General features: G+C 34.9%; 1 protein-coding gene across 4 annotated transcripts; it reads right to left on the reverse strand.

Moving 5' to 3' along the window:
• Positions 1 to 1,156: 1,156 nt before the first annotated feature.
• LOC127852970 (mucin-2-like) lies at positions 1,157 to 24,362 on the reverse strand. 4 transcript variants are annotated; one of them, XM_052387068.1, is made up of 12 exons: positions 24,060 to 24,362; positions 23,672 to 23,770; positions 21,906 to 21,971; positions 14,099 to 14,164; positions 12,703 to 12,768; positions 11,374 to 11,460; positions 5,971 to 6,066; positions 5,621 to 5,698; positions 4,858 to 4,974; positions 3,344 to 4,495; positions 2,942 to 3,028; positions 1,157 to 1,346 (listed from the first exon to the last, which is right to left on the reverse strand). In XM_052387068.1, the coding sequence occupies exons 1-12, from the start codon at positions 24,112 to 24,114 to the stop codon at positions 1,219 to 1,221; spliced, it is 2,097 nt and encodes a 698-aa protein (XP_052243028.1). In that variant the 5' UTR covers positions 24,115 to 24,362; the 3' UTR covers positions 1,157 to 1,218. The 4 variants fall into 4 exon arrangements, with proteins under 4 accessions (XP_052243028.1, XP_052243031.1, XP_052243029.1 ...); XM_052387071.1 differs by lacking the exon at positions 21,906 to 21,971; XM_052387069.1 differs by lacking the exon at positions 14,099 to 14,164.
• Between the last annotated feature and the right edge of the window lie 3,177 nt (positions 24,363 to 27,539).

Here is a 27,539-nt window from a genome sequence, read left to right on the forward strand (position 1 = left end):
TAGCAATTACATGACAGCTCAGTTGACTCGAGTTGTTTCTTTCGGTACACCAGAGCGGCATTTTGCACACACAAAAATGAGAAAAGTTCCTCCGGACAACGATAACACGTTTGTATTCTTCATATATTTAAGGTACCATGGAAACTGAAACTGGTGTAGATTTGGAAATATTTGCAGCCCATATATTCGGAAATAAAAATGTGTACACAAACGCTATCGGCTTACTCCGTTGAAAGTACTATTAGTGACGCTTGCCGATACAAGCGAGTAGTTCGTGGTCGAATTACTGTCTCGGAAATGTTACGTTTGTCGATATATACCCCTACCTCGTTTTCAAAAATGGAAGTTGTCAAATACTAGCGTAGAATGCACACTGAACAATTGAATGTCCATAGCGGTATGCCATGTGGGCTAATACTTTGTTAGGGTCTCAACATTAAACAGATGATGTGGAATCATAAAATGAAATGATTTTAAATGTGTCAGACTTGTTGTTTTTTCCTCCATCTTGTTAGTCTTGTGCACAAGTAAACACACGTAGAAGTAAACTATTGTCTTAATCAAGACTCCATCAGTTATGTTTCACTGAAACAATTGACCGCGAAGTTAATATACGGAATATCTATGAGATCTAGGTTAATAATCTTGCACACTATGTATTTGGAAACAATAGTACACATACGAAGTTATAATCGGGTAAATGCATGCTTACAGGCGTGTTTAAGTTCAATATAAAGAGGTGTTTCCAATAAAAAGCACATATTGCAACAAACACGGTTTCATCTTAAGGCCATTAAAAACAAATCATAACTGTTTTTTTTCGAGTATTGTTTCTTATTTCAATGCCTTGTATTGACCGTTCTAAGGCGATTGCCACACTCTTAATAATGTTTCTGTTTTGTTACGATTGCGTTTGTTTTGTCAAGTACATTTGTTTTTTTATCAAACGGTTTGCTTATTGAATCCTTTCCATACATTCAGAACTATATAGTACAGTAAAGGTCTTCTTATGATATTGTAGCTAAAGTTGAAACTGATTTTCTTTGTCACGTTGTAGTATTAATAAGTTGATGTCACCTTTACCAACGTAACGTGTATCATTAATCGGAAAAGTCACTTCACTCTATAAGAAAAAATAACGATAACAATTCTGGTATAACTTTTAAGTTGTTTTTATAGTTAATGTTAATTACATTTCAGTAACGTAGAAATCATGTTTCAACCAGAAAAGTCACACTGGCAGACTTCACATCCGTTTCCGTCTTTCTTGAACTTGGGTGGATTCCCGCATTCCAACAAGCACTGTATTGGCTTACATCCGGTGGATCTAGTTGTCGTGTAGCCAGCTAGAATCATAGGTATGGAATACATTTACATTTTTAATAGTAAATTATCAAGGTATACGACGTATATTAATTTAAACAAATATGAATGATGGTATATGTATTTTATTACAAAAAATCGCTAATTCAAATATCCATCGGCCATTTGTTTGATTCTTTGGTTGGTACATTGAATTTTAATTCTCAGTAAAACAGAAAGAATTCATAAAATGCCAATCACTAAACTTATATAAAAGACACGAATATTTGCATGCTTATATGTGAATAGCATATATAAGCCGATTGTCTCTCACAGTTATTGTAACCGTTTAACATTCCGTTTCATCATACTGGACTGGTATATGTTTAAATTATGTTGACAGTAATGTCCATCCTCTTGACGAAGAATGTTATTTTCATTTTGTCATGTATGCAAGTAAAGTATTCTTAAATAAATACAGCTATTGTTTTTGAGAAATGCACGTTTAAATAATTGCTAAATTTAATTTACATAACGAAGGCATATTATAACCATTAACTAAATCGTACACTGTTTCATTGTAGAATTTTTAATTGTATTAAAGACACAAATATTTAATATATATTTCGAAGAATACTTGAATTTGACGTTTCCCCTGCCCCAAGAATGTCTCATTTTAAAGAGGTGTGGACATTTATATAAGTACAATTTATAGCATTTTTGACAATCTCTGTTTAACGTTTATCATCCTGATGCTTCATGTTAATTTATGGGATTAATAACCTTGGTTAAATGGCACATAACTTCATCACCACAAAATACTGACATACATAATATGCAACTCTTGTACAACTTCATAGTTAATCAAGATCTTTATAAAATCTCGTTTAGACACACATACAATTGTTAGAGTAACAATGTACAGATGTTAAATATAAGAAACACCGCGTGTTTAACAGTTCATGTTGATGCGCAGAAAACTAAGATAATAGTCTCACAAGTTAAACCATTTCCAATGATGTTTAGTACAATGTATTTAAACATGCTTGTGTTCAAGGTTGCATAACACTGGAACGAAGACCGCGATATAAACACGAATAACGTCCTTTAATTGAGCATAGTATTATCAACAGATCAACTAAGTTTAGTGACTCTACGCTAACCATTTGGGACTAATTTACGATACATAGTACACATGTACATTGATGCGAGTATCCGAAATTTGCATACGTTCAGAGGCACATTATTCGACAAGAAATGACAATACACATCCATACAAATTAAGCCTTGAAAGTGTAATACTACCAAAAGCATATTTGTTGATTTGATACGAAGAAAAATAAAACACTATGATACACAATGAAGCGTGTCAAACCAACCGACCGAAATAGTGATTCATGTTCGTTACACAATATCATAGAATATGTTATATGTGTACATTTTAAATCAAGTGTAAGGCAACTCATATATGATAAGTAAAGTGCTGCGAATATAGAGGTCGATTGCCTTTTATAAAGGACCTAAAGAAGGGGACAAGAAATTATTCCAAAGTATCTGTCGCTTGAAGATTTGAAAAAGTTTCTATACACATGTTGCTTAAAATATGGAAAAACAAGTATGAGTGTGACTTTAATCTTACCAGCACATAGGCAGATAGGACAGAAATTGTCATCAACGTCTATGCAGCTTCCTATGTTTGGACAATCGTCCGGAAAATGTGGACACCCTAAACATTATACAGATTGATAATGTTAACCTAAAATGGCTTGAAATGTGTTCCCTTAAATAATCACTGTTGTAAAAAACTTAAATGTTTATAAAACATGATATTTCCGGATAATTAAATGTTAATGTTTTTTTTGTTAAACAAGAAGCAGTCTGCGCTATTTAATAACTTCATAAGAATACATTTCTTGATGTAAACCGTTCATATCAGAAGCTTTTATATTTATTTTATATAACAATGGTTACATAACTGTAAATTCCAAAACAATAAAAAAGAATCGTTATGTTTAACTAATTTGAAATGTATAACACTAACCTTGTTCTGTCACAATCGTGGTTATTGAGGTTGTAGTCGTTGGAATGGCTGTTGTGGCTTTAGTCTTTGGAGTTGTTGTTATAGTAGTTGTAGGTGTGGTTGTTGGAGTGGTGGTTGGAGTGGTTGTAGGACTGGTTGTTGGAGTGTTTGTTAAAGTGGTTGTTGAAGTGGTTGTTGAAATGGTTGTTGGAATGGTTGTTGGAGTGGTTGTTGGAGTTGTTGTTGGAATGGTTTTTGGAGTGGTTGTTCGAGTGGTTGTTGGAGTGGTGGTTGGAGTGGTGGTTTGAGTGGTTGTTGGATTGGTTGTTGAAGTGGTGGTTGGAGTAGTGGTTGGAGTGGTGATTGGGGTGGTGGTTGGAGTGGTGGTTGGAGTGGTGGTTTGAGTGGTGGTTGGAGTGGTGGTTGGAGTGGTGGTTGGAGTGGTGGTTGGAGTGGTGGTTGGAGTGGTGGTTGGAGTGGTGGTTGGAGTGGTGGTTGGAGTGGTGGTTGGAGTGGTGGTTGGAGTGGTGGTTGGAATGTTGGTTGGAGTGGTGGCTGGAGTGGTGGCTGGAGAAGTGGTTGGAGTGGTGGTTGGAGTGGTGGTTGGAGTTGTTGGTGGAGTGGTCGTTGGTGTGGTAGTTGGAGTGGTGGTTGGAGTGGTGGTTGGAGTGGTGGTTGGAGTGGTGGTTGGAGTGGTGGTTGGAGTGGTGACTGGAATGGTGGTTGAAGTGGTGGTTGGAGTGGTTGTTGAAGTGGTGGTTGGAGTGGTTGTTGGAGTGGTTGTTGGAGTGGTTGTTTGAGTGGTTGTTGGAGTGGTGGTTGGAGTGGTGGTTTCAGTGGTGGTTGGAGTTGTGGTTGGAGCGGATGTTGGAGCGGATGTTGGAGCAGTTGTTGGAGCGGTTGTTAGAGCGGTTGTTGGAGCGGCTGTTGGAGTGGTTGTTGGAGTGGTTGTTGGAGTTGTTGGTGGAGTGGTTGGTGGAGTGGTTGGTGGAGTGGTTGGTGGAGTGGTTGGTGGAGTGGTTGGTGGAGTGGTTGGTGGGGTGGTTGGTGAAGTGGTTGCTGGAGTTGTTGGTGGAGTGGTTGGTGGAGTGGATGTTTGAGTGGTTGTTGGAGTCGTTGTTGGAGTCGTTGTTGGAGTGGTTGTTGGTGTGGTTGTTGGAGTGGTCGTTACAACTTAAATAAAGTAAGGATCACAATATATTATTAAAAAAAGGGTTGTACATAAAAGACCTATGATGAAGGTTAACATACAACTTTAATACTACGCAACCAGGTTAGTAAATTATTTGAAACCAAATATAATCATTGATGAGTCAAATTATGTAATATTCTTATTTCGATATTACAATCAGTATTATTAACATCATAGCCTTTGTCGCCGTCATTGCAATTTCAAAATAATATACACAAAAGCAACAGAATCAGTTTACACTTCGTTTATATAAAGTATATTTAGTTAGTTATACACGTCTCACCTGAGTACGATCGCGTTTTGTTTTACTGAATGCTTATAATATATGCTCGTTATAACTTACTTGACCCCATGCATTCCAAGCAGCCATTCCGGTCTATGTGACAGTCTGTCATGAATTCGGGACGGATAGTAAAAGCTGGACACCCGTTATTGTTAAGAATCGGCCTTGAGTGATCACCTGGTGTTGATAAAAAAGATTATTATCATTACTCAGATAATACCCCGTGTTTATTTATTTATAAAACATAATATGTTCCTCGTCGACAGCAATCTTCAATCATCCACACGGTATTTAAGTGACGAACGAATTAATAATCGTATCATATAATGCTTTGCACTTGTTTGTAATAAGAGCAAATCCGCTGTACGGCTTGAATGAGTGAATTATTATTACTCCCTTAGTATATAACAATATTTTAAATTATTTTCTGTATTTCGTTTATTATATCGTTATAAGAAAAATAAATCATTGTCATTACTTCTATTTGAACTTTTTTGTGAGTACAGGCAAAGTCTAAGTTTTTGTTGTGTTTCTCCACTGATTTGAATATGAGTCTAAGTGCCGATATATATTACTAGTAGCTAGATATTCCTAACTGCAGTTTACATCAATTTATGTAAATTTAAGAGAACATCATTGTTCCACTTTAATGTACCAGTACAAAATGAATGTGATATTGTAAATACGAATTAACATAACATTTACATATTATTTATTTAGCAATGACATTAAACTTAAACAATTGTTTTAATTCAATTATTTATTCTAGGTTTCAACATTAATGCACTGAAATCTAGATACTGATGTAATAATGTTAACATACCCGTTGCCGAACAATAGGCGCAATCATTGGCATCAAAGGCTACATTCGATGGAAGGCAGTTTGATACCAAAGGACACACTGGTAACAAAAAATAGACATTTCCACTGTTGTAGTCACTCTTGTTCTGTATTGTTTGTATATGTTCCAAATATTTTGCAAAGTTAACAACATGTGGATGTTTTTAGAATACAACATTCGTAAAGTATGTATTTATAACATACATATACAACGTTACAAATTTAAGAAAAATACACTCACATCGTTGTTTCGATTAGTACTATGGTAGTTTTTATTGTGTATGCGCTCACTTAAAATATTATGTAAACAAATCTAAAATATGAGCGATATACCTAGATCTCCACCGCCTCCTCCTGTTGTTGTTCCTGTACCTCCGGAATTTGTTGATGAGCCACTGGATCCTGTATTCTGTGTTGCGGCACTAGAACCTATATTTGCAATAAATGCATGTGTGCGTCAATGTATCCAGTTTGAAGAAAATGTATTCGATTGTTTTTATCTAGACTGCATTAAAACTAATTGCTACCAAACGCCACACAAATTCAATTACAACAGCTTGGCATCACTATAAAAATTAGTAAGTAAGTAATACGATCTTAAATAGGTCATTTAGTATATTTCGGACATACTGCTTTAAAAGCTTGTCAAAATATCACCTGGTTTCAAACTATAAGAGAAACCCGCACTGATAGACGCATTGTTTGAGGTGAAAGGAGATGTTGTTTGGCTTACTTTAGGAGATGTTGTTTGGAACGCATAGTATCGTTAAAGTAAAGCTGGAAATCGGTTATTCGAATACCAATGTTTCAAAAGTTTAAACATATAGTTTATGATATGTTGTAAATGTATATGATAAAATATAAAGTATCTCGTATAATTTTATGATACGCATGCTCTGTGTGGTACGAACTGTATATATAATAATTCCTTTCAAATACGTTTACATTACAGCGTAATGTTGGAAGCTTAAGTTGTTAACGCTGCGTAGGCGTAACACTTTTGCCGCTGTGTAAGAAGAAAGTTGTATACCGAAAACAAAACAGAGATGTTCTTAGAAGTCTTAGATGGCTTCTATCATGTATGATAATATGCAGTTGATGATGTCAAACGAACATATGGGTTTTAAAAAATCGAAGCGGAATTTTGAGTGATAATAGAAAATAATAAGTCACGCATATTCTTAAATGATGTTATCCGTATAGTGTAACTTGTTCAACCATACAAGACCATGCATACATTGATGGAAAGATGAGGAATACGAGGATATGCCAGTTGTAGTCCATTTTAGCAATACAAACATTTAATATGTAAAGCATTTGAAGTTTCTTAAATTCGATATTGATTATTAACAATCATTACAATTTGTGAGTAAAATCAATTCTATAAAAAAGTGTTTGTATTTATCTTGTTTTTTTGTAGTTGTTTGTTTGCTTATGAATAATGACAAATTATATCAATTACATGTATAATGGTAATTTCGAAAAAGATTCATCGTTTACTAGTATAACCTACTGATTGTTGTCTTAACACTTGTCAATCTTTGATAATTAAACATTCAAACCAAACACGAATAAACGTCTTAAAGAAGGTGTAATATTCCATGAATTTGTTAAATCAAGGCTTCAAACAAAGCTTGCTTTGTTACACCGCGTCAGTGCCCTACTTAGTCACCCAAGGAACAATCTAACTATACTAAATTTAATCAGTTACATCCAGTCCAAAACAAAATACCATTTAAAATTTAAAAGTATTTTGCAATATTTCTTCTGCTATCAGGTGTGCGTTTAGATTTTTGGACGTAATACACGTGTGACGTTAATGTTACAGGGCAACAATCATCGCGGACGTAACGACTCCATGACTGCACACACGTTTTGGTAATCTCCTCTTGTGTTTGACCAGACGTTTAATTACTGGTTACCTCTATATAAGTTTGAAAGTTTAGGTACTTGACGTGATTTTTAAACGAGCCGTTTAGGATATAATTGCTTTATTGATCACCTGCAGGGTTTGCACATACTGCACATACACTCTGTTGTTGGGTTTTTCTTAGCTTTTTAATGAAATTGTATATGTAATATGTATATGTATTACTAAAATACATTTGTTTAAAAACACTCTAAGACAAAGAAACCAGCTAGTTAAAGGGGCTTTTACTCGTTTTGGTCAATTTAAAAAAATAAAGAAAATTGTTTCACATTCGCAAATTGTTGTTTTAGTTATAAAATGTGTGAGGAAACAGTAATACTGAACATTTACCATGGTGTAAAATATCCATTATGTGCATCTTTTGACAATTGTGAAACCTGAAAATTTAAATGCGTTGCAACGCGAAACGATTGAATAATTTGGAGAGTTCTTTTGTCGTTTATTTATTTTGTTTAACTACGAGGATTGCTTATATACAATTAAATACATCCGTCATGGTATGAGCACGGATGGCCGAGTGGTCTAAGCGGTAGACTTTTACTCCAGGACTTCAGGGGTCAGTGGTTTGACCCCAGTTGAGGGTTACTTGTTATTATTTTTTAAATTTTATTTCTTTTTTAACTGGAGCTTTATGGATCCAACGTTCACATTAATCAATATAAAACAATAAAAGACAAACTGCAATACATGCCAAAATCTATGAAAAGGCCCCTCTTAGACCACTAATGTTTTGTCGGTTCGGTAAGATTCAGCTAAATTATTAAGTCTGCGGTATTACAACTACAAAACTAATATTAAGTACTTGTTGTCAAATGTTTAAATATTCAAGTTATTTTAAACTACGTCATTTTATTTTTACAATTCTGCATTCGGTTAAAATGAAAACAAAAACATGTACTGTTGACATAAAACAAAAAAGAAAAAAGTGCATCGTAGTTATTATGCGAATGATTGGAGTAAGAGGTCGAAGTTCCACGTTACATTTTGAAACAAACTAAATAGGTACGTAACTATAATTAGAATTCCTTAAAGAAACCGAATGTTCATGCGTAACAGTTCAATGCAACAAATCAATGCAACAAAGCAATATGCTAAACATAATAATAATTATTATTATTGAATTTGTCATATTTCTGAAAATTCGTGTAAATGAACTGTACACCGTTCCGGTGGTACCACAATGTTAATGCAAACATATTATATATTGAGACAAATAAAGTTTCACTCATTAAACCGCTTATGCTTTCGATTGAATGCCTAGATGTCCACTGCGCTTAGTCATATGTAAAATGCATTTAACTATTTATTTCTGGGCTAACGTAGTCAATGCAATGTAAATGTATTCAACATGAGGAATCACAACACCGTTTGGAAGCTATGCTCTTTGCTAGATAATCTTAGAATACAAACCCAGTTATTTTATTAGCATATTAGCATATACAGATACAGATGTGTGTTTCCTATTTTAGTATAAAACATCTATACTTACTATTGGGTTTATCAACGGACACGTTTACTTAATAAATTCACAATACTTATCGATACCATATAGTTCCAAATTCTTAAAGACTATCGCATATCAAGAAAAAACACAGTTCCTGAACTGGACGTGTTACATGCTCCGTTTGTTGTAAATCTTGTTGTTTGATATATTCTGTCCATCGATCATGTCAACACAAATAGATTGTAGAAAACTTACCATGAAAACAAACAGTCACGTTCAAATTATAGAACAAGATTTATCACCCATATGTATACCGATGTATACATGTATCTCTAGATATACTTATCAACCCTGGATTAACTTATGAGATATGCGAAGCATTTTAATACACCTTTAATGCACTATAGTAAACGTATTTTCAATTTGTCGGATAACGGTTTTTACAGAGAAGACTAACACCGCCCACAGGTTAATGTTTTAATAGTGCGACTGTCCGTTCTGTCGTCACATTGGAACCAATGAAATGCCTGATTATTTATTCACCCCAGGAAACCCGATACCTTGCAGGTCGTGTAATACCATAGGGGACAGTGCTGTGCATTTTGGCATGAACTTACAATGATACTATTGATAATATATAAGGCATTAAAATTACAAGTGAATGCATATATGCCCACATACACTTACTGTAGGCCTCTGCAAAGCAAAGAAATAGAAACATAATTGCTGAAAAGAATTATAAAGTCACTGCCCACATATGGTTTCCTGGTCTTCCCCAGATGGTTTCAATGTTTTCCGAATATGGTCATAAAAAACGCAAATTTCTCCACAATAAATAGTTTTCTGGAGAAACCCTGCTGAGAGGTTATGGCAGACATGTGAAAGCTTGCATAAATCCTTTAATTATTGTAGTGAATTGCAAATTAAAGCAGTTTTTTCTCCCCTAAATGCCTGAAAATGGCCCGTTTTGCTCGATCTTCTACTTTAGGGAGCCACATTTTGCTCATCTTTTAAAGAAAATTTGTCAGGATTTTTTCTACATGTAGGCCAATACCTTTGTAATCAATGTTAATACACAGTTTTTTCAAATTGGACTTAATTTTTTTTTCCAATTTACTTACCCTATGTAAGTTCATGCCAAAATGCACAACACTGTCCCCTATGGTATTACACGACCCGCAAGATATCGGGTTTCCTGGGCTGTTATTTATATTTATGAAAACAAATCTTTGCTACACACATTCCCATTGGAAATACATAAGCATAGCTTATTTGTTTAAACGTGTGTCCCGACGAGGGTGGGTAATCTCAAATGATTTAAACCATTATTATTATATAAGAGAAATATGTATATATTTTACAAATATATATTGATACAATCGAATTCAATCAAGGCGAAGCATAATATAAAAAGAAAGTAAGTTTAAATGCAAATAGGTGGTAAAAAACTGCAGTGTATCAAATCGCACTAGAAACTTGTATTGCAACTATGGTAAAACAATGACACTGTGTTCAGGTTAAACAATTACCTTTGTCGGATTTTAAATGGATACATTCGATTATGTAAATCAATGATCAAATTATACAAAAACTACTTCACCGGTCAAACAAAGAAGTGGTTTGTGTGGTGGAAAGACGTATCGCTTTTCAGCAAAAATGTAAACAATATAAATATTAAACGTAATTTATCGTTAATGAAACTCATCTTTTAGTTAATAAGTATCTGTATCATTTATGTTTTTGTCTCAACATATTTGACCGTTCAGAGTACATTCAATTATAAAATGAAGAAAGTTCAATTCTGAATGTAATTCGTAAAAAGTATAATAACGAAACGAAATAATTACTTCCCCATGCTTTTTTAACAACAAATATTTGTGTTACTCATAATTAATTATAATTACTATTATCACCAAGAGAACATGTTTTAATAAGTCCAGAAATATATTACAATGTTTTACCGTCACTTCATCATTGTGTCACGTACTTAATTATAGGATCAATAAAGTACTAACTATAATACAGAATGATATATATCCGACAGATTATTTTAATTATTAAAACTACTCTGCTTACCTTATTTTAGACTTCGTTGACTTGATTTAGACATTGAATGTTCACAAGAATTGCACTTGTGTTAATGTTTTTGAAAATTAATCAGTCTTTTCTTAAATGTTTTTCTTGTTTACATCATAAATTTTATCAAAAACAGAGATTTATGTTGTAAGCATGAGCAATCATATCGTATTTCAGTACGACTATAGTTTTAAGCTCTAGCAGTTTATGTTTATTACACTGGAAATGGTTACAACTAAACCTTTCAAACGAACACCTTTTTTGAAAGACATGAGATTAGATCTACCTGCACTGGACGTTATCGCCGCATTCGTAGTAGCGATGCTTGTCGCCGGTGCGTTCGTTGATTGAGGTACACCTGATTGTGACGACCCTGACATAACATGATATATGTGTTGAATTGCTGTTTGTATTTAAGTTGAATGTGCTGGCATTTAAGTTAAGTCAGTTGAAAATTGGTCTACACAATACAAGACAATGCATAAACTAAACATAAATCAATACAAAAACAATTTAAAAAACAATGGAGGTTTTAATCTTTTGAATTACGCGACGAGCCACATACTTAGCCCAGAATTAATAACAAAAATACATTCGTAAAAAATGGAAGTCTAATATTCAAAAACGTTATTCTAACATTGCGCTCCTTTATGGTATTTGTTTTCGACAATGCCGCCGAGATAAACTTATCATACTGTATGCATTTCTAATTAATGTTAAATTCTAACATATAATTTATAGGAAAATATACTTTATTGTTACATTATTTGTATATTCTCTATGGATATGACCAACGTCGAAATATAGCTAACTTGAAACTGGCAACAATAAAAATGCACCAGAAACTTTCAATCTAAACCAAGTATTACATGGTCGAATCTTCCAAGACCATCCTTATAGAGTGCATCGGCTTAGATTCGCTTCTGGCGACGCAACTGATAAGTATAACTATATTTTAAAGTATCGAGCATATTCGTGTAAACAAGAGAACTGCGTTTAATATAAATACATATAAAATTCAATTAATTCATTTTAATTATTTGGATTAGGCCAACAGATGTATGGACTAATTTCCTCGAACATGGTTTTACGTGTGTTTCATCTAAAATATATGTATGCTTTCCCAGACACAATTCTGCACCAGGAAGTAGTTATCTTTGTAAATTGTATAACAATATTTTCAAACGTAAGCAATAAATGTTGATACCATAATTACACGTTCAGACCAATTATTTTGTTTTAGTCATAGTATATTATAGCTGCTTCTATTAACCATCACAATGTTATTGAATGGTGCTAGAAATGTCCTGAATAAATACGGTTTTAATAACGTAAGACCCTGACATAACATTAATGTTTTATAATCAGAATACATTTGCTTGAATAGTATATCATTCTGCCAAGCGTAGTTAATAGTGTATACAGAGACGGATTTTGTTCTTAAACAAACACAATGATGTACCACCGACAACAGCGCTACATTTATCCAGTTTGCTCAATCATGTCGTTTTGCTTTATTCATTAAATAAATTCCTGATAGTATTGTCCTCGATAATACTGTTGACAGGATTGTATTGCAATATATGGTTTGTATTTAAATATGTGAACGTTTTACCTGAGTTCATAATGCCCGATCCCATCTGAACAGAACCTCCTCCAAGACTTCCGGGATTGAACCCTCCTGAAAAGAATTATCGTATTTTTAGTGTATGTTAAGCATTTGACGATAACGAAGTATGTTAGAAAACAAAACAGCGATGCAATGGAATCGTTTTTTCAAAATGATTTGTGCCTTTCTTCACGATTTGTTAAATGCATTCAACCCTTCATTAGCGTGAATTATCATTTAATTTTGACGATTGTGTAAATCAATACAAAAACAATTTAAAGTTGGGGTCGCAGGCTTGGAGCGCAAAACATTGGAGGTTTTAATCTTTTGAATTACGCGACGAGCCACATACTTAGCCCAGAATTAATCACAAAAATACATTCGTAAAAAATGGAAGTCTAATATTCAAAAACGTTATTCTAACATTGCGCTCCTTTATGGTATTTGTTTTCGACAATGCCGCCGAGATAAACTTATCATATTGTATGCATTTCTAATTTATGTTCAATTCTAACATATAATTTATAGGAAAATATACTTTATTGTTACATTATTTGTATATTCTCTATTGTTATGACCAACGTCGAAATATAGCTAACTGGAAACTGGCAACAATAAAAATGCACCAGAAACTTTCAATCTAAACCAAGTATTACATGGTCGAATCTTCCAAGACCATCCTTATATGCTGCATCGGCTTAGATTCGCTTCTGGCGACGCAACTGATAAGTATGACTATATTTTAAAGTATCGAGCATATTCGTGTAAATTAGAGAACTGCGTTTAATATAAATACATATAAAATTCAATTAATTCGTTTTAATTATTTTGATTAGGCCAACAGATGTATGGACTAGTTTCCTTGAACATGGTTTTACGTGTGTTTCATCTAAAATATATGTATGCTTGCCCAGACACAATTCTGCACCAGGAAGTATTTATCTTTGTGAATTGTATAACAATATTTTCAAACGTAAGCAATAAATGTTGATACCATAATTACACGTTCAGACCAATTATTTTGTTATAGTCATAGTGTAGTATAGTTGCTTCTATCAACTATCACAATGTTATTGAATGGTGCTAGAAATGTCCTGAATAAATACGGTTTTAATAACGTAAGACCCTGACATAACATCAATGTTTTATAATCAGAATACATTTGCTTGAATAGTATATCATTCTGCCAAGCGTAGTTAATAGTGTATACAGAGACGGATTTTGTTCTTAAACAAACACAATGATGTACCACCGACAACAGCGCTACATTTATCCAGTTTGCTCAATCATGTCGTTTTGCTTTATTCATTAAATAAATTCCTGATAGTATTGTCCTCGATAATACTGTTGACAGGATTGTATTGCAATATATGGTGTGTATTTAAATATGTGAACGTTTTACCTGAGTACATACCGCCCGATCCCATCTGAACAGAACCTCCTCCAAGACTTCCGGGATTGAACCCTCCTGAAAAGAATTATCGTATTTTTAGTGTATGTTAAGCATTTGACGATAACGAAGTATGTTAGAAAACAAAACAGCGATACAATGGTATCGTTTTTTTCAAAATTATTTGTGCCTATCTTCACGATTTGTTAAATGCATTCAACCCATCATTAGCGTGAATTATCATTTAATTTTGACGATTGTGTAAAACAGTTCGTTTTAATGCGTTTCACTTTGGGTTCGGATACATGCTAATAAAGATGTAGATTTTAATCCACGTTTAAAGAATTAAGTATTAATTCAATGAAATCGGAATAAATTACGATACAAATAGTAAATTAAGACATAAATATTTACTGAATGTTACCACAGCGTCGTAACCATGCTATTTACAGAGAGAAAAAAAAACATTACACTGCTTTACCTTTAAATTGATTTGCGGAATATAATAAGTTTTGGCGCATGATGACACATGTGGGCAAGTGGATGACAGTTTTTTGCACGCATGACGTTAAAACGTGTAAACATTTCCCCAAATGTAAGCATGTTTTAACAAGAAAGCATAGTTTTGCACTTTTGTATACAGAATGTTTGTATAAAAATGTTCTTAGAAATGTCAAGAATGAGATTAACATTATATTCATATTGAGTTGATCACGATCTATTCCAAACTATGATTTGATTTATGGTCGGCTGAAGGAGGCACTAGGAACCAAGCGTAATATTGCACGATGCTTACTGTAGATACACCATCGTAGAAACGCAATTTACACTAAAAGACCGCGAGTCAAACGTCTTATGGATGGCATTTAAAGTAAGGCTTCCGATAACGAACGCCGAATCGGCAGTAATTGCGTAACAGGTGTGACGGGTTGAGAGAGAAACCCAATCGACGTATTTCGAGCGCATACTGTTATATTATTAAGCACTTATTTGGCCTTTTTTTTTAATTCCATCGCGCGCCCACATGCATTGTGTTGATCGTTGCGTTTCTGCTGAATTGCATCTGCAAACACTACTAAATGAAACTGTTATACGAGTTATAAAGAAATGCGATATGTGGGGCTAAAGGGTACCTAATAAAACTGTTTGTACAGTCGGCGTATGTGTCGCGTATATAATTTATCGTATTTCGTATGCTTTGAATTCCAATATATAGACAGTTAAAAGTTAACGAAATCGTCAAACAAAGATGTAAACAAAATATAGACATGTATTGCCAGTTTAACCCTTTACCACTTAGATACGTATTTTGACACAAATGTAGTCCCTTAGAAAGTTACATTTAAATACAGACCTTTCATACTTCAGGCTTTATTTCCAGCCCTTAGATAATGGTGAGCAGCAAACAGCATAAAACCTGAACAGACTGCGACTTACTCGCAGGCTGTTCTGGTTTTGTGCTGTTTGTACATAGCCATTTTCACTAAGTTTCTGAGTGGGAAAGGGATAAAAGAGTTTTGAAACATTAATGAATAACTTCTTGCACACACATCTAAAATGTGAGCTTTGCTAAGTTCGATGATAGTACATAAAAGGTGCTGTAAAGCACAAACGTGACCTTTAACACGAATTGCATAAAAAAAGCATTAAACAGCGTTTTAATTGAATGCGGAAATACAAACATTATAATGCGAAAATATTGAACGAGTATCTACCGCAAATATCGCGATTCATTGGGTATAAGCGTAACTAGTGAAACATATTCGTAATTGCAACGGCGCAAGGAGGCTTAACCTTGTTTACAATCCAAACTGTCGCAACAGATTCCAAATATGTGCACTTTGTACATTTGAACAAGATATTGTGATGAGAAGCAACAAATTAAATGGAAAAATATAAATACATTCACACCGAACGGACATACAATGTCCTTTTTGTCACTGGGATATAATGATACCATAAACGATATGATAACTGAGTAGGTCAAACTGAAACAATGTTGCATATATACAATTTTCAGCCAAATGCAAAGTGATGGTAAAAGCACAACTGTTAAATTTTGAATTTGCTTTAAGCCGTTCATCGGGCTCCTACATCTACCCCTCGATCCAATCTATGATTATAAATCACATTTGTTAAGATTGATTTATATGTTTTGGCTATATTAATTTACAGAATTCAACACACTTTTAACAATAGGCATTTATTGCGTGTTTTGCAGAGTATATATAATCAAAATCAAAAGGAATGTTACTTTAACTAAACCTATAAAACCATACGAAGGACATTTTAGTCATGGTGTAGTTGTTTTTTTGTTTTTGTTTTGAAATGGTGCTGCGGCCTGTGCTTAAGGCTTGGTAATACTTGTATTCACGTTTCAAACAAAAGTGGTGGGCTACCTCGAGTTGTTGCATGTCGGCAATAGAGATACTGTTCCACAGCTCGCAGCCAAACAGCGCTTTGGGAATGACTGCGGTCTTGTACAGTTTAATCGCGGTGTTTGGGTTTGCTCCGGACCTTCCGGACACTTTCTGCGAGAGGGAAAGGAACGTGCCTCTTATTGTCTGTTTCACAGCGTCAATGTCGTTAGGGTATTTTCCACTGATCGACTGTATTTAACCTAAATGTTTGTAATTTGCCGCTTCGGGTATTGATGTTGAATCATAAGCGATCTGACGAGTGGGTATTGCTTTGGATCATTTTCGGCCCATGGTAATAACAGCACATTTGGAAGCGTTGTAAGTGAAACGCCACTTGTTTGCGTATGAGTTGCACTTCTCCCCTTTTTCGTTTAAGCCTCTGCGCGAAAGCGACAGGAGTACCACGTCATCAGCTTGGGTTGGGGAACATAATGCCTGGTCGCCGATCTTAAAGCCGTATGTGGATGTCGTGAGTTCGTTTAGCAGGTCGTTTATGTAGACGATGTAAAAGAATGGTGCACATATGCTGCCCTGTCGGGTGTCCTGTTGAATCGGGAAGGGTTCCGAGACAAATCCGCGTGATAGTACGCGACTGGTGCAATTGTGGAGCGACTAAGATAACTCGGAGTAACTTTCCACAGACACCAAGTTGGTGAAATTTGTAAACCAGCCCGTTGATCCAAACTTGTCGAAGGCGGACTGAGCGTCCAGATAACACGCATGGAGGCTGCTTCAACGTTCGCAGCAGTAGTCGCGATACTCTTGTAGCATGTATGATACCATTTTGCAGTTTTTGTTTTTCTGGAACCCGTATTGTAGTTTGTTGAGTTTAGACCATGCTGAGGTGTTTTCTATGCGTTTCATTAGAAGCTTTTCAAATAGTTTTGCGACCACAGGAATAAGTGATATAGCCCGATAGCTGTTGGGGTCGGTCGGTTGCTTCCCCTTTCCTTTATGCAGGGTGACAATAAGACCATGTTTGAAACCGTTAGGTTCTTGGCAGTGGGTCAAGATCGAGTTAAAGACTTTTACAAGACACTCTGTTAAGGTTGGACCGCCATATTTCAGGTGTTCATATGTGATGTTGTCGAGTGATGCGCTTTTGTTGTTTGGTAGTTCCTTGATTATTTGATCCAGTTCAGTTGTGTTTGTTTCGTAGGCAATTTCTGTGTAGTCGTGATCGACGTCTGGAGTTTTGAGGTACTCTTTTACTGATTTTTCAACTAGTTCTTTGTGAAAAGGGTCGAACTTGGGGTTCTCTTCGAATGAGTATAGGCGCTTGAAGTGGAAGTTCCAACCTCGAAGCACCCCATCGATGGTTGTCTCCCGCTTCCCATCGAAATCGAGTTCGCGACCATTTTGTTTGCTTTTTGCGCATTTGGAGTTGACAACTTTCCAGAAAGCTTTTTGATCTATTTCGGCTAAAATGTCTATTCTCTCCATTTCCTCTTCATCGTAACGGTTACTGGCCATGCGAAGGTTTCGTCGAAAGGTTTTCTTCATTGCTTTGTAGTGCGCATATTCTTGTGAACCAGCGCGCCTACCGCTCCAGATCCATGCAAGGCGTGCTAGGCGTAGTTGGTGATGTTTGTTTTTAAGTTCGGAAGACCAAAATGGTTTGAGGAAGCGTTTGTATGTTCGTTTTGAAACGCATTTTTCTTCCGCAGAACTTATACATCGGACTATATGGGAGTACGTCTCATTGACGTCTGTGTAGTCCAACTGAGTCGCGCACAGATGCTCACTTACGGCGTTCGTGTATTCATTGATTTCATAGGAGTTTGACCAACGGTATGTCACCCTTGGTAGTGCTTGAGAAGAACATGCTTCATCTTGGCGTATATCGATAGAGAGGCTAATGAAAACTGGGAGATGGCGAGAAACGTTCAGTGGTGCATCAGGTATGACCCCGCAGCTGTTGACTGTATGTGATAAAAGTTCGTCTAGTAGGACATGGTCAATGCGCGAGGGATTGGCGTCATTGTTAGGGTAAAAAGTAAATGGAGGACCTGTGCATGACACTGTGTCCGTAGCAACATATAAATGGAGAGATTTAGCAAGTTCCGTAACGTACATGTCACGTGAACGGAGATGAGTGGTGACGTCTGATCTGGGAAATCTGGCGTTGAAGTCGCTCATTATCAGGATATAATTAGATTCGGTGTGCACAGTACATATGTCCCATAGTTGGTCCACTGCGCTTTTGAAGCTGCTAATGTCATGATTAGCTGCAGGGAGGTGGACTTGTAATATGAGAATTGAGATAGAGCCGCAGAATATGCGTATGGCTGCAATTATGTCGCTGTATGTGTCTACGATTTCAACCAGGTTATCAAGATCTTTATGCCACATGATCGCTACGCCACCTTTCCCGAAAAAACGACCATTGGCGTAGGCTGGGTTGGCGCATGTAACGGTATTCGCACGATAGTTTTTGTTAATACTGTTTAAAATGTTAGCGTTGTTGTCAAGGAGCCAATGTTCTGAGATGCTACATATAGATATTCGTTTGGTGTTTAATTCTTTCAGTAAATACGGGATGGCCGTCATTAAGCCTGTAGCGTTATATGAAAGTGTGTGTAGATCCATGTTATTTCGTGAAAGAGCTGCTGCGGTTTGTTTCGTGGCGAAAACGACGCACGTATTCCTTGCGCTGAATCCATGGGCGGCATGATATGCCTTCTGGCCAAGTGATGCCAGCGTCAATTTTCTCAGCCTGCTCGGTGTCAACTACAATTTGAGCAACTTTGCAGTCTCCGCGAGATGTTACAAGGAATTTCACAGATCTATATGTTATTCTCATATCATTTGTTCAAAAGTCTTCTAGGCCTTCAAGATCGCTGTCAAAGCTGATGCCCTTCAGAACGTAGGATTTGTGATACTTTCTAGCGACTGTGCTGAAACGACCGCGATGCCGGTTTTTGCTGGAAGCCATCCAGACGCGTCGCAACATAGAGATCATGTTGTGAGGTGTGCTGTAAGTTGTGTGAGTCGGGCTGCTCGATAACGCTCTGGTTGCGCACTGGGCTGCTAGTTACAAGCAGATGCTCTGATTGAGGTAATGTGTCGATGAGTATTTCGCGTTGTTGGCGCGCTGCTGTGGTGTTGTGTTGTTCCATTGAGCAGGGGTGCATGGCTCTGGGAGCTGGTTTCGGGAGCACAGTCTGTTGGATTTCGGTCAAGCATGACATGGTATTTGTGTTGATGCTTATGCCTGCTGTAGTAACTTCGCGTGTTTTTGATTTTTGAACGTGCAGATCAGCCGCACTGTCTTCCGCGACAATCATGTGGGCGTATGTTGTTGAGCACGCGCACGTTGGTTTCATGCCGGAGAGCCTTAGACTATCTTGGATGCTATTACACACTTTTTATGAGCACCGATTCTACTCTTTTGCCGAAATTGTCAGAGGCAATTTTATGTTCACATTGTTTGAGACGTGTATTAACAGATTTCAGTACTGCTTCGTGTTCCGATTTACTTATAGTGTCGCTAGTGGAGCGCGTAATGTCGCCTTGAAGCCTTTGCGTCAAATCGTTTAACAGGATTTTGTTACTGTTATTTATTGAGGTTTCAGCATCCTTTAACTGTTCGATGCAAATAGAGTTGTCGCGTACCGTTGTTTGTAGAGCAGAAATATTATCCGAAAGAGTGTTCCGCGATTTTTCAAGTTTCATTAGTGTTCGCGATATGGCTAGAATTCCATTTGACAGAATCAGATTGTCGGTTTTCGAGTTGCTTACGTCGAGATTCTTGCTAATGATGTTTGAGCATGATTGTAATTCTGACTTTACTGTGTGAAGATCGTTATGTAACGTGTCCATGTTCTCGTTTACTTTGCACATATTTGTTTTCAGTAAAGTAACTTCTGCTTTCAGAAACGCAACAGTCTCTTTAAGATCAATCATGTTCCGATCTTGAGTTTGGTTCCGAGCTGGTGTTGGTTGTGAATTGACTATCATTGCGTGCTGGGAACGGTATAGATCGTCGACGTTAGTAACATTTCCATCTAGGAACTGCTGAAGTAGGCAGCAGTCTTCGGCGTACCTTTTCGAGCGGCGTTCCTTAAGACTTTCGGTCGGGCAATTTTCACATAGACGCGCTCGTCGAGATAAGTCTTGGCGGTATTGCGGCAGAGTGCTGGCATTGTTTTCTGACAGGTCTAGCAGTTTAGATATGTATGCGTCTTTCACCAAACCAAAGAGTTCATTGTTGAGGCGATCAAAGACGACGTCGTCAACTTGAAATGATGATTCAAGGATCTGCGATATGAGTGATTGCGAACTTTCTTCAACGTTTTGACTAAAATGTCTTGTTTGTCCGCATTGAATGTCTGGTGAAGACGGGCCACATACTTAGCCCAGAATTAATCACAAAAATACATTCGTAAAAAATGGAAGTCTAATATTCAAAAACGTTATTCTAACATTGCGCTCCTTTATGGTATTTGTTTTCGACAATGCCGCCGAGATAAACTTATCATATTGTATGCATTTCTAATTTATGTTAAATTCTAACATATAATTTATAGGAAAATATACTTTATTGCTACATTATTTGTATATTCTCTATGGATATGACCAACGTCGAAATATAGCTAACTTGAAACTGGCAACAATAAAAATGCACCAGAAACTTTCAATCTAAACCAAGTATTACATGGTCGAATCTTCCAAGACCATCCTTATAGGCTGCATCGGCTTAGATTCGCTTCTGGCGACGCAACTGATACGTATTACCATATTTTAAAGTATCGAGTAAAGTATATTCGTGTAAATTAGAGAACTGCGTTTAATATAAATACATATACAATTCAATTAATTCGTTTTAATTATTTGGATTAGGCCAACAGATGTATGGACTACTTTCCTCGAACATGGTTTTACGTGTGTTTCATCTAAAATATATGTATGCTTGCCCAGACACAATTCTGCACCAGGAAGTATTTATCTTTGAGAATTGTATAACAATATTTTCAAACGTAAGCAATAAATGTTGATACCATAATTACACGTTCAGACCAATTATTTTGTTTTAGTCATAGTATAGTATAGTTGCTTCTATCAACTTTCACAATGTTATTGAATGGTGCTAGAAATGTCCTGAATAAATACGGTTTTAATAACGTAAGACCCTGACATAACATCAATGTTTTATAATCAGAATACATTTGCTTGAATGGTATATCGTTATGCAAAGCGTAGTTAATAGTGTATACAGAGACGGATTTTGTTCTTAAACAAACACAATGATGTACCACCGACAACAGCGCTATATTTATCCAGTTTGCTCAATCATGTCGTTTTGCTTTATTCATTAAATAAATTCCTGATAGTATTGTCCTCGATAATACTGTTGTATTGCAATATATGGTTTGTATTTAAATATGTGAACGTTTTACCTGAGTTCATACCGCCCGATCCCATCTGAACAGAACCTCCTCCAAGACTTCCGGGATTGAACCCTCCTGAAAAGAATTCTCGTATTTTTAGTGTGTGTTAAGCATTTGACGATAACGAAGTATGTTAGAAAACAAAACAGCGATACAATGGCATCGTTTTTTCAAAATTATTTGTGCCTTTCTTCACGATTTGTTAAATGCATTCAACCCATCATTAGCGTGAATTATTATTTAATTTTGACGATTGTGTAAAACAGTTTGTTTTAATGCTTTTCACTTTGGGTTCGGATACATGCTAATAAAGATGTAGATTTTAATCCACGTTTAAAGAATAAAGTATTAATTCAATGAAATCGGAATAAATTACGATACAAATAGTAAATTAAGACATAAATATTTACTGAATGTTACCACAGCGTCGTAACCATGCTATTTACAGAGAGAAAAAAAACATTACACTGCTTTACCTTTAAATTGATTTGCGGAATATAATAAGTTGGCGCATGATGACACATGTGGGCAAGTGGATGAACGTTTTTTGCACGCATTACGTTAAAACGTGTACACATTTCCCCAAATGTAAGCATGTTTTAACAAGAAAGCATAGTTTTGCACTTTTGTATACAGTATGTTTGTATAAAAATGTTCTTAGAAATGTCAAGAATGAGATTAATATTATATTCATATTGAGTTGATCACGATCTATCCTAAACTATGATTTGATTTATGGTTGGCTTGGTAATAATTGCATTTAGTCAACACATTTTGTTAGCGCATGTATACATTTGGTAAGAACACAACTATAGACTATTATATAAAATGTGATTAATATAGTTTTTTTCGACATGATAACCATACAAACAAGCAAGAAAGGTGCATCACATTTTTAACTGAATGTTCATTAAACATGTACATAATGTTTTCTCTATCATATTTTGATAACTATGCACGTCACCTGAAACGACGGATAAACTTGTAATTGTTATACTTTTATACGCATAAAAAAATTAATCGATTAAATAAAGTATCGTTAATAATAGTATTATTATTAAGTATCCTAAATGGAAACATATTTAATGCTTTATCATCAAACATATTACGCCCATTGAAAAGTGCAATATTAATGTGGCAATAGTATGATTTAAATACCTTAAAAACCTCGAAAGTTCGCTAAACTATGCATGCGCTTACATGCTGATGTCTAATCTCGCATTCGCTCGTAAATGTTCATATATTGTATCTATAAAAGTACATGGAATATATTTTGACAAAAACAATATTAAAAATGAGCATTTTGTATTGCCATAATTCTATGTTGTCAGACCATCGTTGAAATTTTGGCAATCGCTATAAGGAACATGGATAGTTTATGTGCTAACTTTATGTTACGTAATATTTTGTGAAATATTCATTGATTTTGATAATTTATGTAATTTTAAAATATTTAACGCGTAGACACTCTAAACTCTAACTGAATATTGCATCCAATAGTTTGTTTGCACCAATTATATTAAAATGCCCTACAATAATAGAATACGACATTTAACGTTCTAAATATTAAGGATTATGTTTTACATACTTCAATATCGAAAATATAGCGACACTTCTCAACATAATAGAACACAAGAAGCATGCGAAATATTCTTTATTTAATGTATACTTAACAAAGTTGTAATTGTTATTTTAAGATCTGGATAAACCGAAAGCTTTCTTTAACTTGCATTTGAATAACCTGCTTAGACTATACCGGATATTGCTTAAGTTACCTTGGCATGATGCAGGACATTCATAACATCCGTTGTTGTACCGTTGACAAGTGCACATACTATTGTAGCTAGGACATGAACGTCTGACAGGATTAGAATCTACAAAGCCGTAAAGTGTATTTGTTAGTGATATGACACGATGCAATCAGTATATGTTTACAGGTATACAGACGTTTTAAGACGTCCCGAATACCCATTTATAGTTCTCTTCTTATTTGTGAAAAAATACATGTTTCGCCAGTATACGTTATTTTGAGATGTTTAAATGCTTAGAATCTATGCATGTTGGTTAGTTGCATTTGTATTGTTTGTATGACTTACCGAGAAATAAACTTTATTTATAATATACAGTTAGTTATATTTTATATATACTAAAACTAAATCTTACCGATGACATAAAAGCAGCTTACAAACGAAAACGCTATCACGGCTGGAACAGTCATTTAATACGTAAGAAATGTCCACTGTATTTATTTTAAATTCAAGATTCAAGAACTGATGTAACTAATATGTTTTACTTAAATGTCATCTTCCATGTAGATAGATTTAAATAAATAAAATCAAAAAATGATTAATTGTTCTTTTACGCTTCTTGATTAACTTCAAATTACAACTGACTTGCTTTGAATAATTTAATTAAGACTTGTTATAATGTCTGTCAGTTGGTTCTTAAACTGTAAGGTCATTCTGCGTTGAGATAAGTACAATCTATAAATATATCTGTTGGTGATGACCTCGTGCTCTTTTATCAAACGTTGTTTAAAGTTACTAGTGTAGAATTAATGGCAATAATGATACACTCTCATTTTGAAGTCATAATGTCGAACATAGTTCGAACCTACTAAATTAATGATAATGGCAATAATTAATTTCTCAAACAATACAAAACGCACACATTGAATGCACAGTAGTATACAGGCTAAGCTTTGTATTATTTTGTTTACTACAAAGCGTATTACGGGCATAGTTTGCTAAACAATATCAAAGTACTGACAGTACTGGTGTGACGATGTTTTTAAAAAGGACTGATATAAAGCATCTATTTAAGTTTATCTACATCACCACAATTGTGTATGTGGGTACGAACATTTTGGGTAGGAAAAAAAATGGGTACGAAAATTTTGGGTACAAAAATTATGCCCCCCAAAAAATTAGGTACGTAAAAAGATTTGGTTACGTAAAAAATTTTGGAATGAAAAAAATTGTGTACGAAAATAAATTTGGTTACGAGCAAAAATTTGGGTCCGAAAAAAAATGGGTACGAAAAAAAATGTGTACGAAAAATGTAGGGTACGAAAAAAAATGGGGGCACGGGGAAGTTGTACCCGTGGGGAACTTGATCCTTTCAGCGAAACTGGGAGGCGGGTTACATTCTCGATCAAATATAACAAGAAATATCTTTAAAAAGGTATTCGACGTGTATTTTCTGTACCACTCATCTTAAAAAACTGTCTGTTACAGTAAAACGTTTGTGGGTTATAACATTACGTTTCAGCATATAAATTCAAAACTTGACATGCTCTTTAATTATACCATGCTCTTTAATTTCACATGTATATTATACCAAACTTTATATTTCGTTGTTTCTTTTCCTAAGTTAATGATGGTATGTGTACGGACGTGATTTCACAATCCCATGTGCATGAACATATACTTTTTCTCTTTTGTTTATTGCTCTTTTTCTCTAATTCAATAAGCTTAGGCATGTTTGTGTTTTAAGTACGGCAATAATTTCATGATGATTCCCAATCGAAAGTGGGTATGGGCACATAGTCGTAAGAGCACTTGAATACGGGAAGCGCCCATGAACACATGGTAAGGTTAACTAAATCTGCGCGCTATGACCTTATATGTGTTTAAAAACGCAAACAATATCCAACAAACGAATGAATATAGTATGTGCACTGATGTGGCTCTGTAATTTATGTTTGAAAAGTTTATTAAATATGCAAAATGAGAAAACACGCAGAAGAGCGAGTATCACAGGTATGATACGGCTATTATGATGTTTATATACCGTAGTCGCTACAACGTTTACAAATGACAGGTTCGAAATAATTCGTTTTCTTTACACTATTGATCGCGTTGAAAGTTAATTATACACGTTTTAATTCGCAATTTATTTACTGAATCAAGACAAATGTCAAATACAATACAGAAAAAGCATGGTTGTTTCATTGATCTATAAACATATAATGGATTGAATATAACTGATTTAAAATTAACGTTGTCAAACTATTATTAAATCTTTTCCCAGAATATGCTGTCCTATTTATATCCGAGCTTCCTATACCTTCAATAATGATAATCAGCGAGGTATGCCGATTAGAAAAATCGAGCTATCTCAATCGGACTGGCTCGGTCTTTTACATAGGTTGCCATTGTGAAGAATGTTTTCATGATATGATAACTTAGACGATGCTTCGCAGCATCGTCAAAAATGGTAATCCTTATTTGTTTTGTCACACATTCAGTAGTGATGTATCATATATCGTTTTATTTGATTTAAGTAATCTTAGGGTATGTTTATCGTATGTCGCTCTGATGATAAGTGTGACGATATGTTGTGTTCATTTAACATTTGCCGTAATTTACGGGCTGATTTGAGTACATAAGGTGTTTATACCTTGTGATTGATTTTTTTCTTCTTCATTTTATCGATATATTAATGAAAAGCATGTTTAACTTCTTATTCAAACTATTGCAATGTATTGCTTGCATGCATGACGTTACATTAAACAGGATAATAGAATCAATAAGTGGAATCTTACTTGTATAATTATCGAACTTCTAAATAGAGTTCGCACGTTTAAATAAATATATTATGTATAATATATTATATATAGTTTATTTATTTAAACGAGCGGACTCTATTTAGAAGTTCGATAATTATACATGGTTGTGTATGATTAACATTTACATGAGGATGAAGGCCCTATTTTAACTATGAATGAACTTAAAAATCAACAGCACGTTTTTATCAATGATCTCACTTAGTTTCGTTGCAAATGATCGACTCAGTTGAGTTCACCACTGCATGATACAGTAACTATTTGTGGCGATGTGTAACATCTGTTTATTGTTGATAGGCCCAAAGGCAGTTTATCGCAGAAACGTTGAAAGAAGACAGATAGTGCTTTATAGCGGTCCGACAACCATGATAGCACGGACAAGACAAGAATTACGAAGAATAGAAATCAGTTAAAATTGATAAGTTTGTGTTTTATTTATATGTTTGAACCTACTTGAACTAATTAATTAAAAAAATAGATGTATTTAATAACGTTTGATTAAGACGAATATTAAATCGAACGTCAATAATGGATCCGAAAGACTAATGTCTAACAAACTCTTAGATAATTCAGCTTTAATTAGGGTAACATTTACAATGTCTATTGTAAGCTCATATCAATAATGTAACGAAGATATGTTGCAGATGATGCCAAACCTATGCTTTCTTTAGGCAAAAATAAAAGAGAATGCCAGCAGTATATATAAGCATGCTGAAATGTTGATTTTTTGCATTATAACTACGAATACAATCACGCACATTCGTATTTAAACGTATTCATATTTGATTATTTAACACGCTACATTTTCAAAAGTGTAAATGTGTTTCCCCTTGTTGTTTAATCAGATAATATCGTAGTTGTTTACAAGCTCTATACACACTTGCTGTGAAAGTCTTTATGTTTGAAATTAATTTGCAATGTTGTACACAGTTGCATTTTTTGTTATGTACAAAATATTAATCTGACGGATATTGACACTATGGACAAACGCATAAAAAATTGTTTGAATACAATATGAACTTAGCGGTAAGGCAGTCTCAATTTATGTGTTGTTTTAATGTATAATTTATATATAT

This window comes from Dreissena polymorpha, chromosome 12 (assembly GCF_020536995.1).
Source record: "Dreissena polymorpha isolate Duluth1 chromosome 12, UMN_Dpol_1.0, whole genome shotgun sequence".
NCBI lineage: Eukaryota > Metazoa > Mollusca > Bivalvia > Myida > Dreissenidae > Dreissena > Dreissena polymorpha.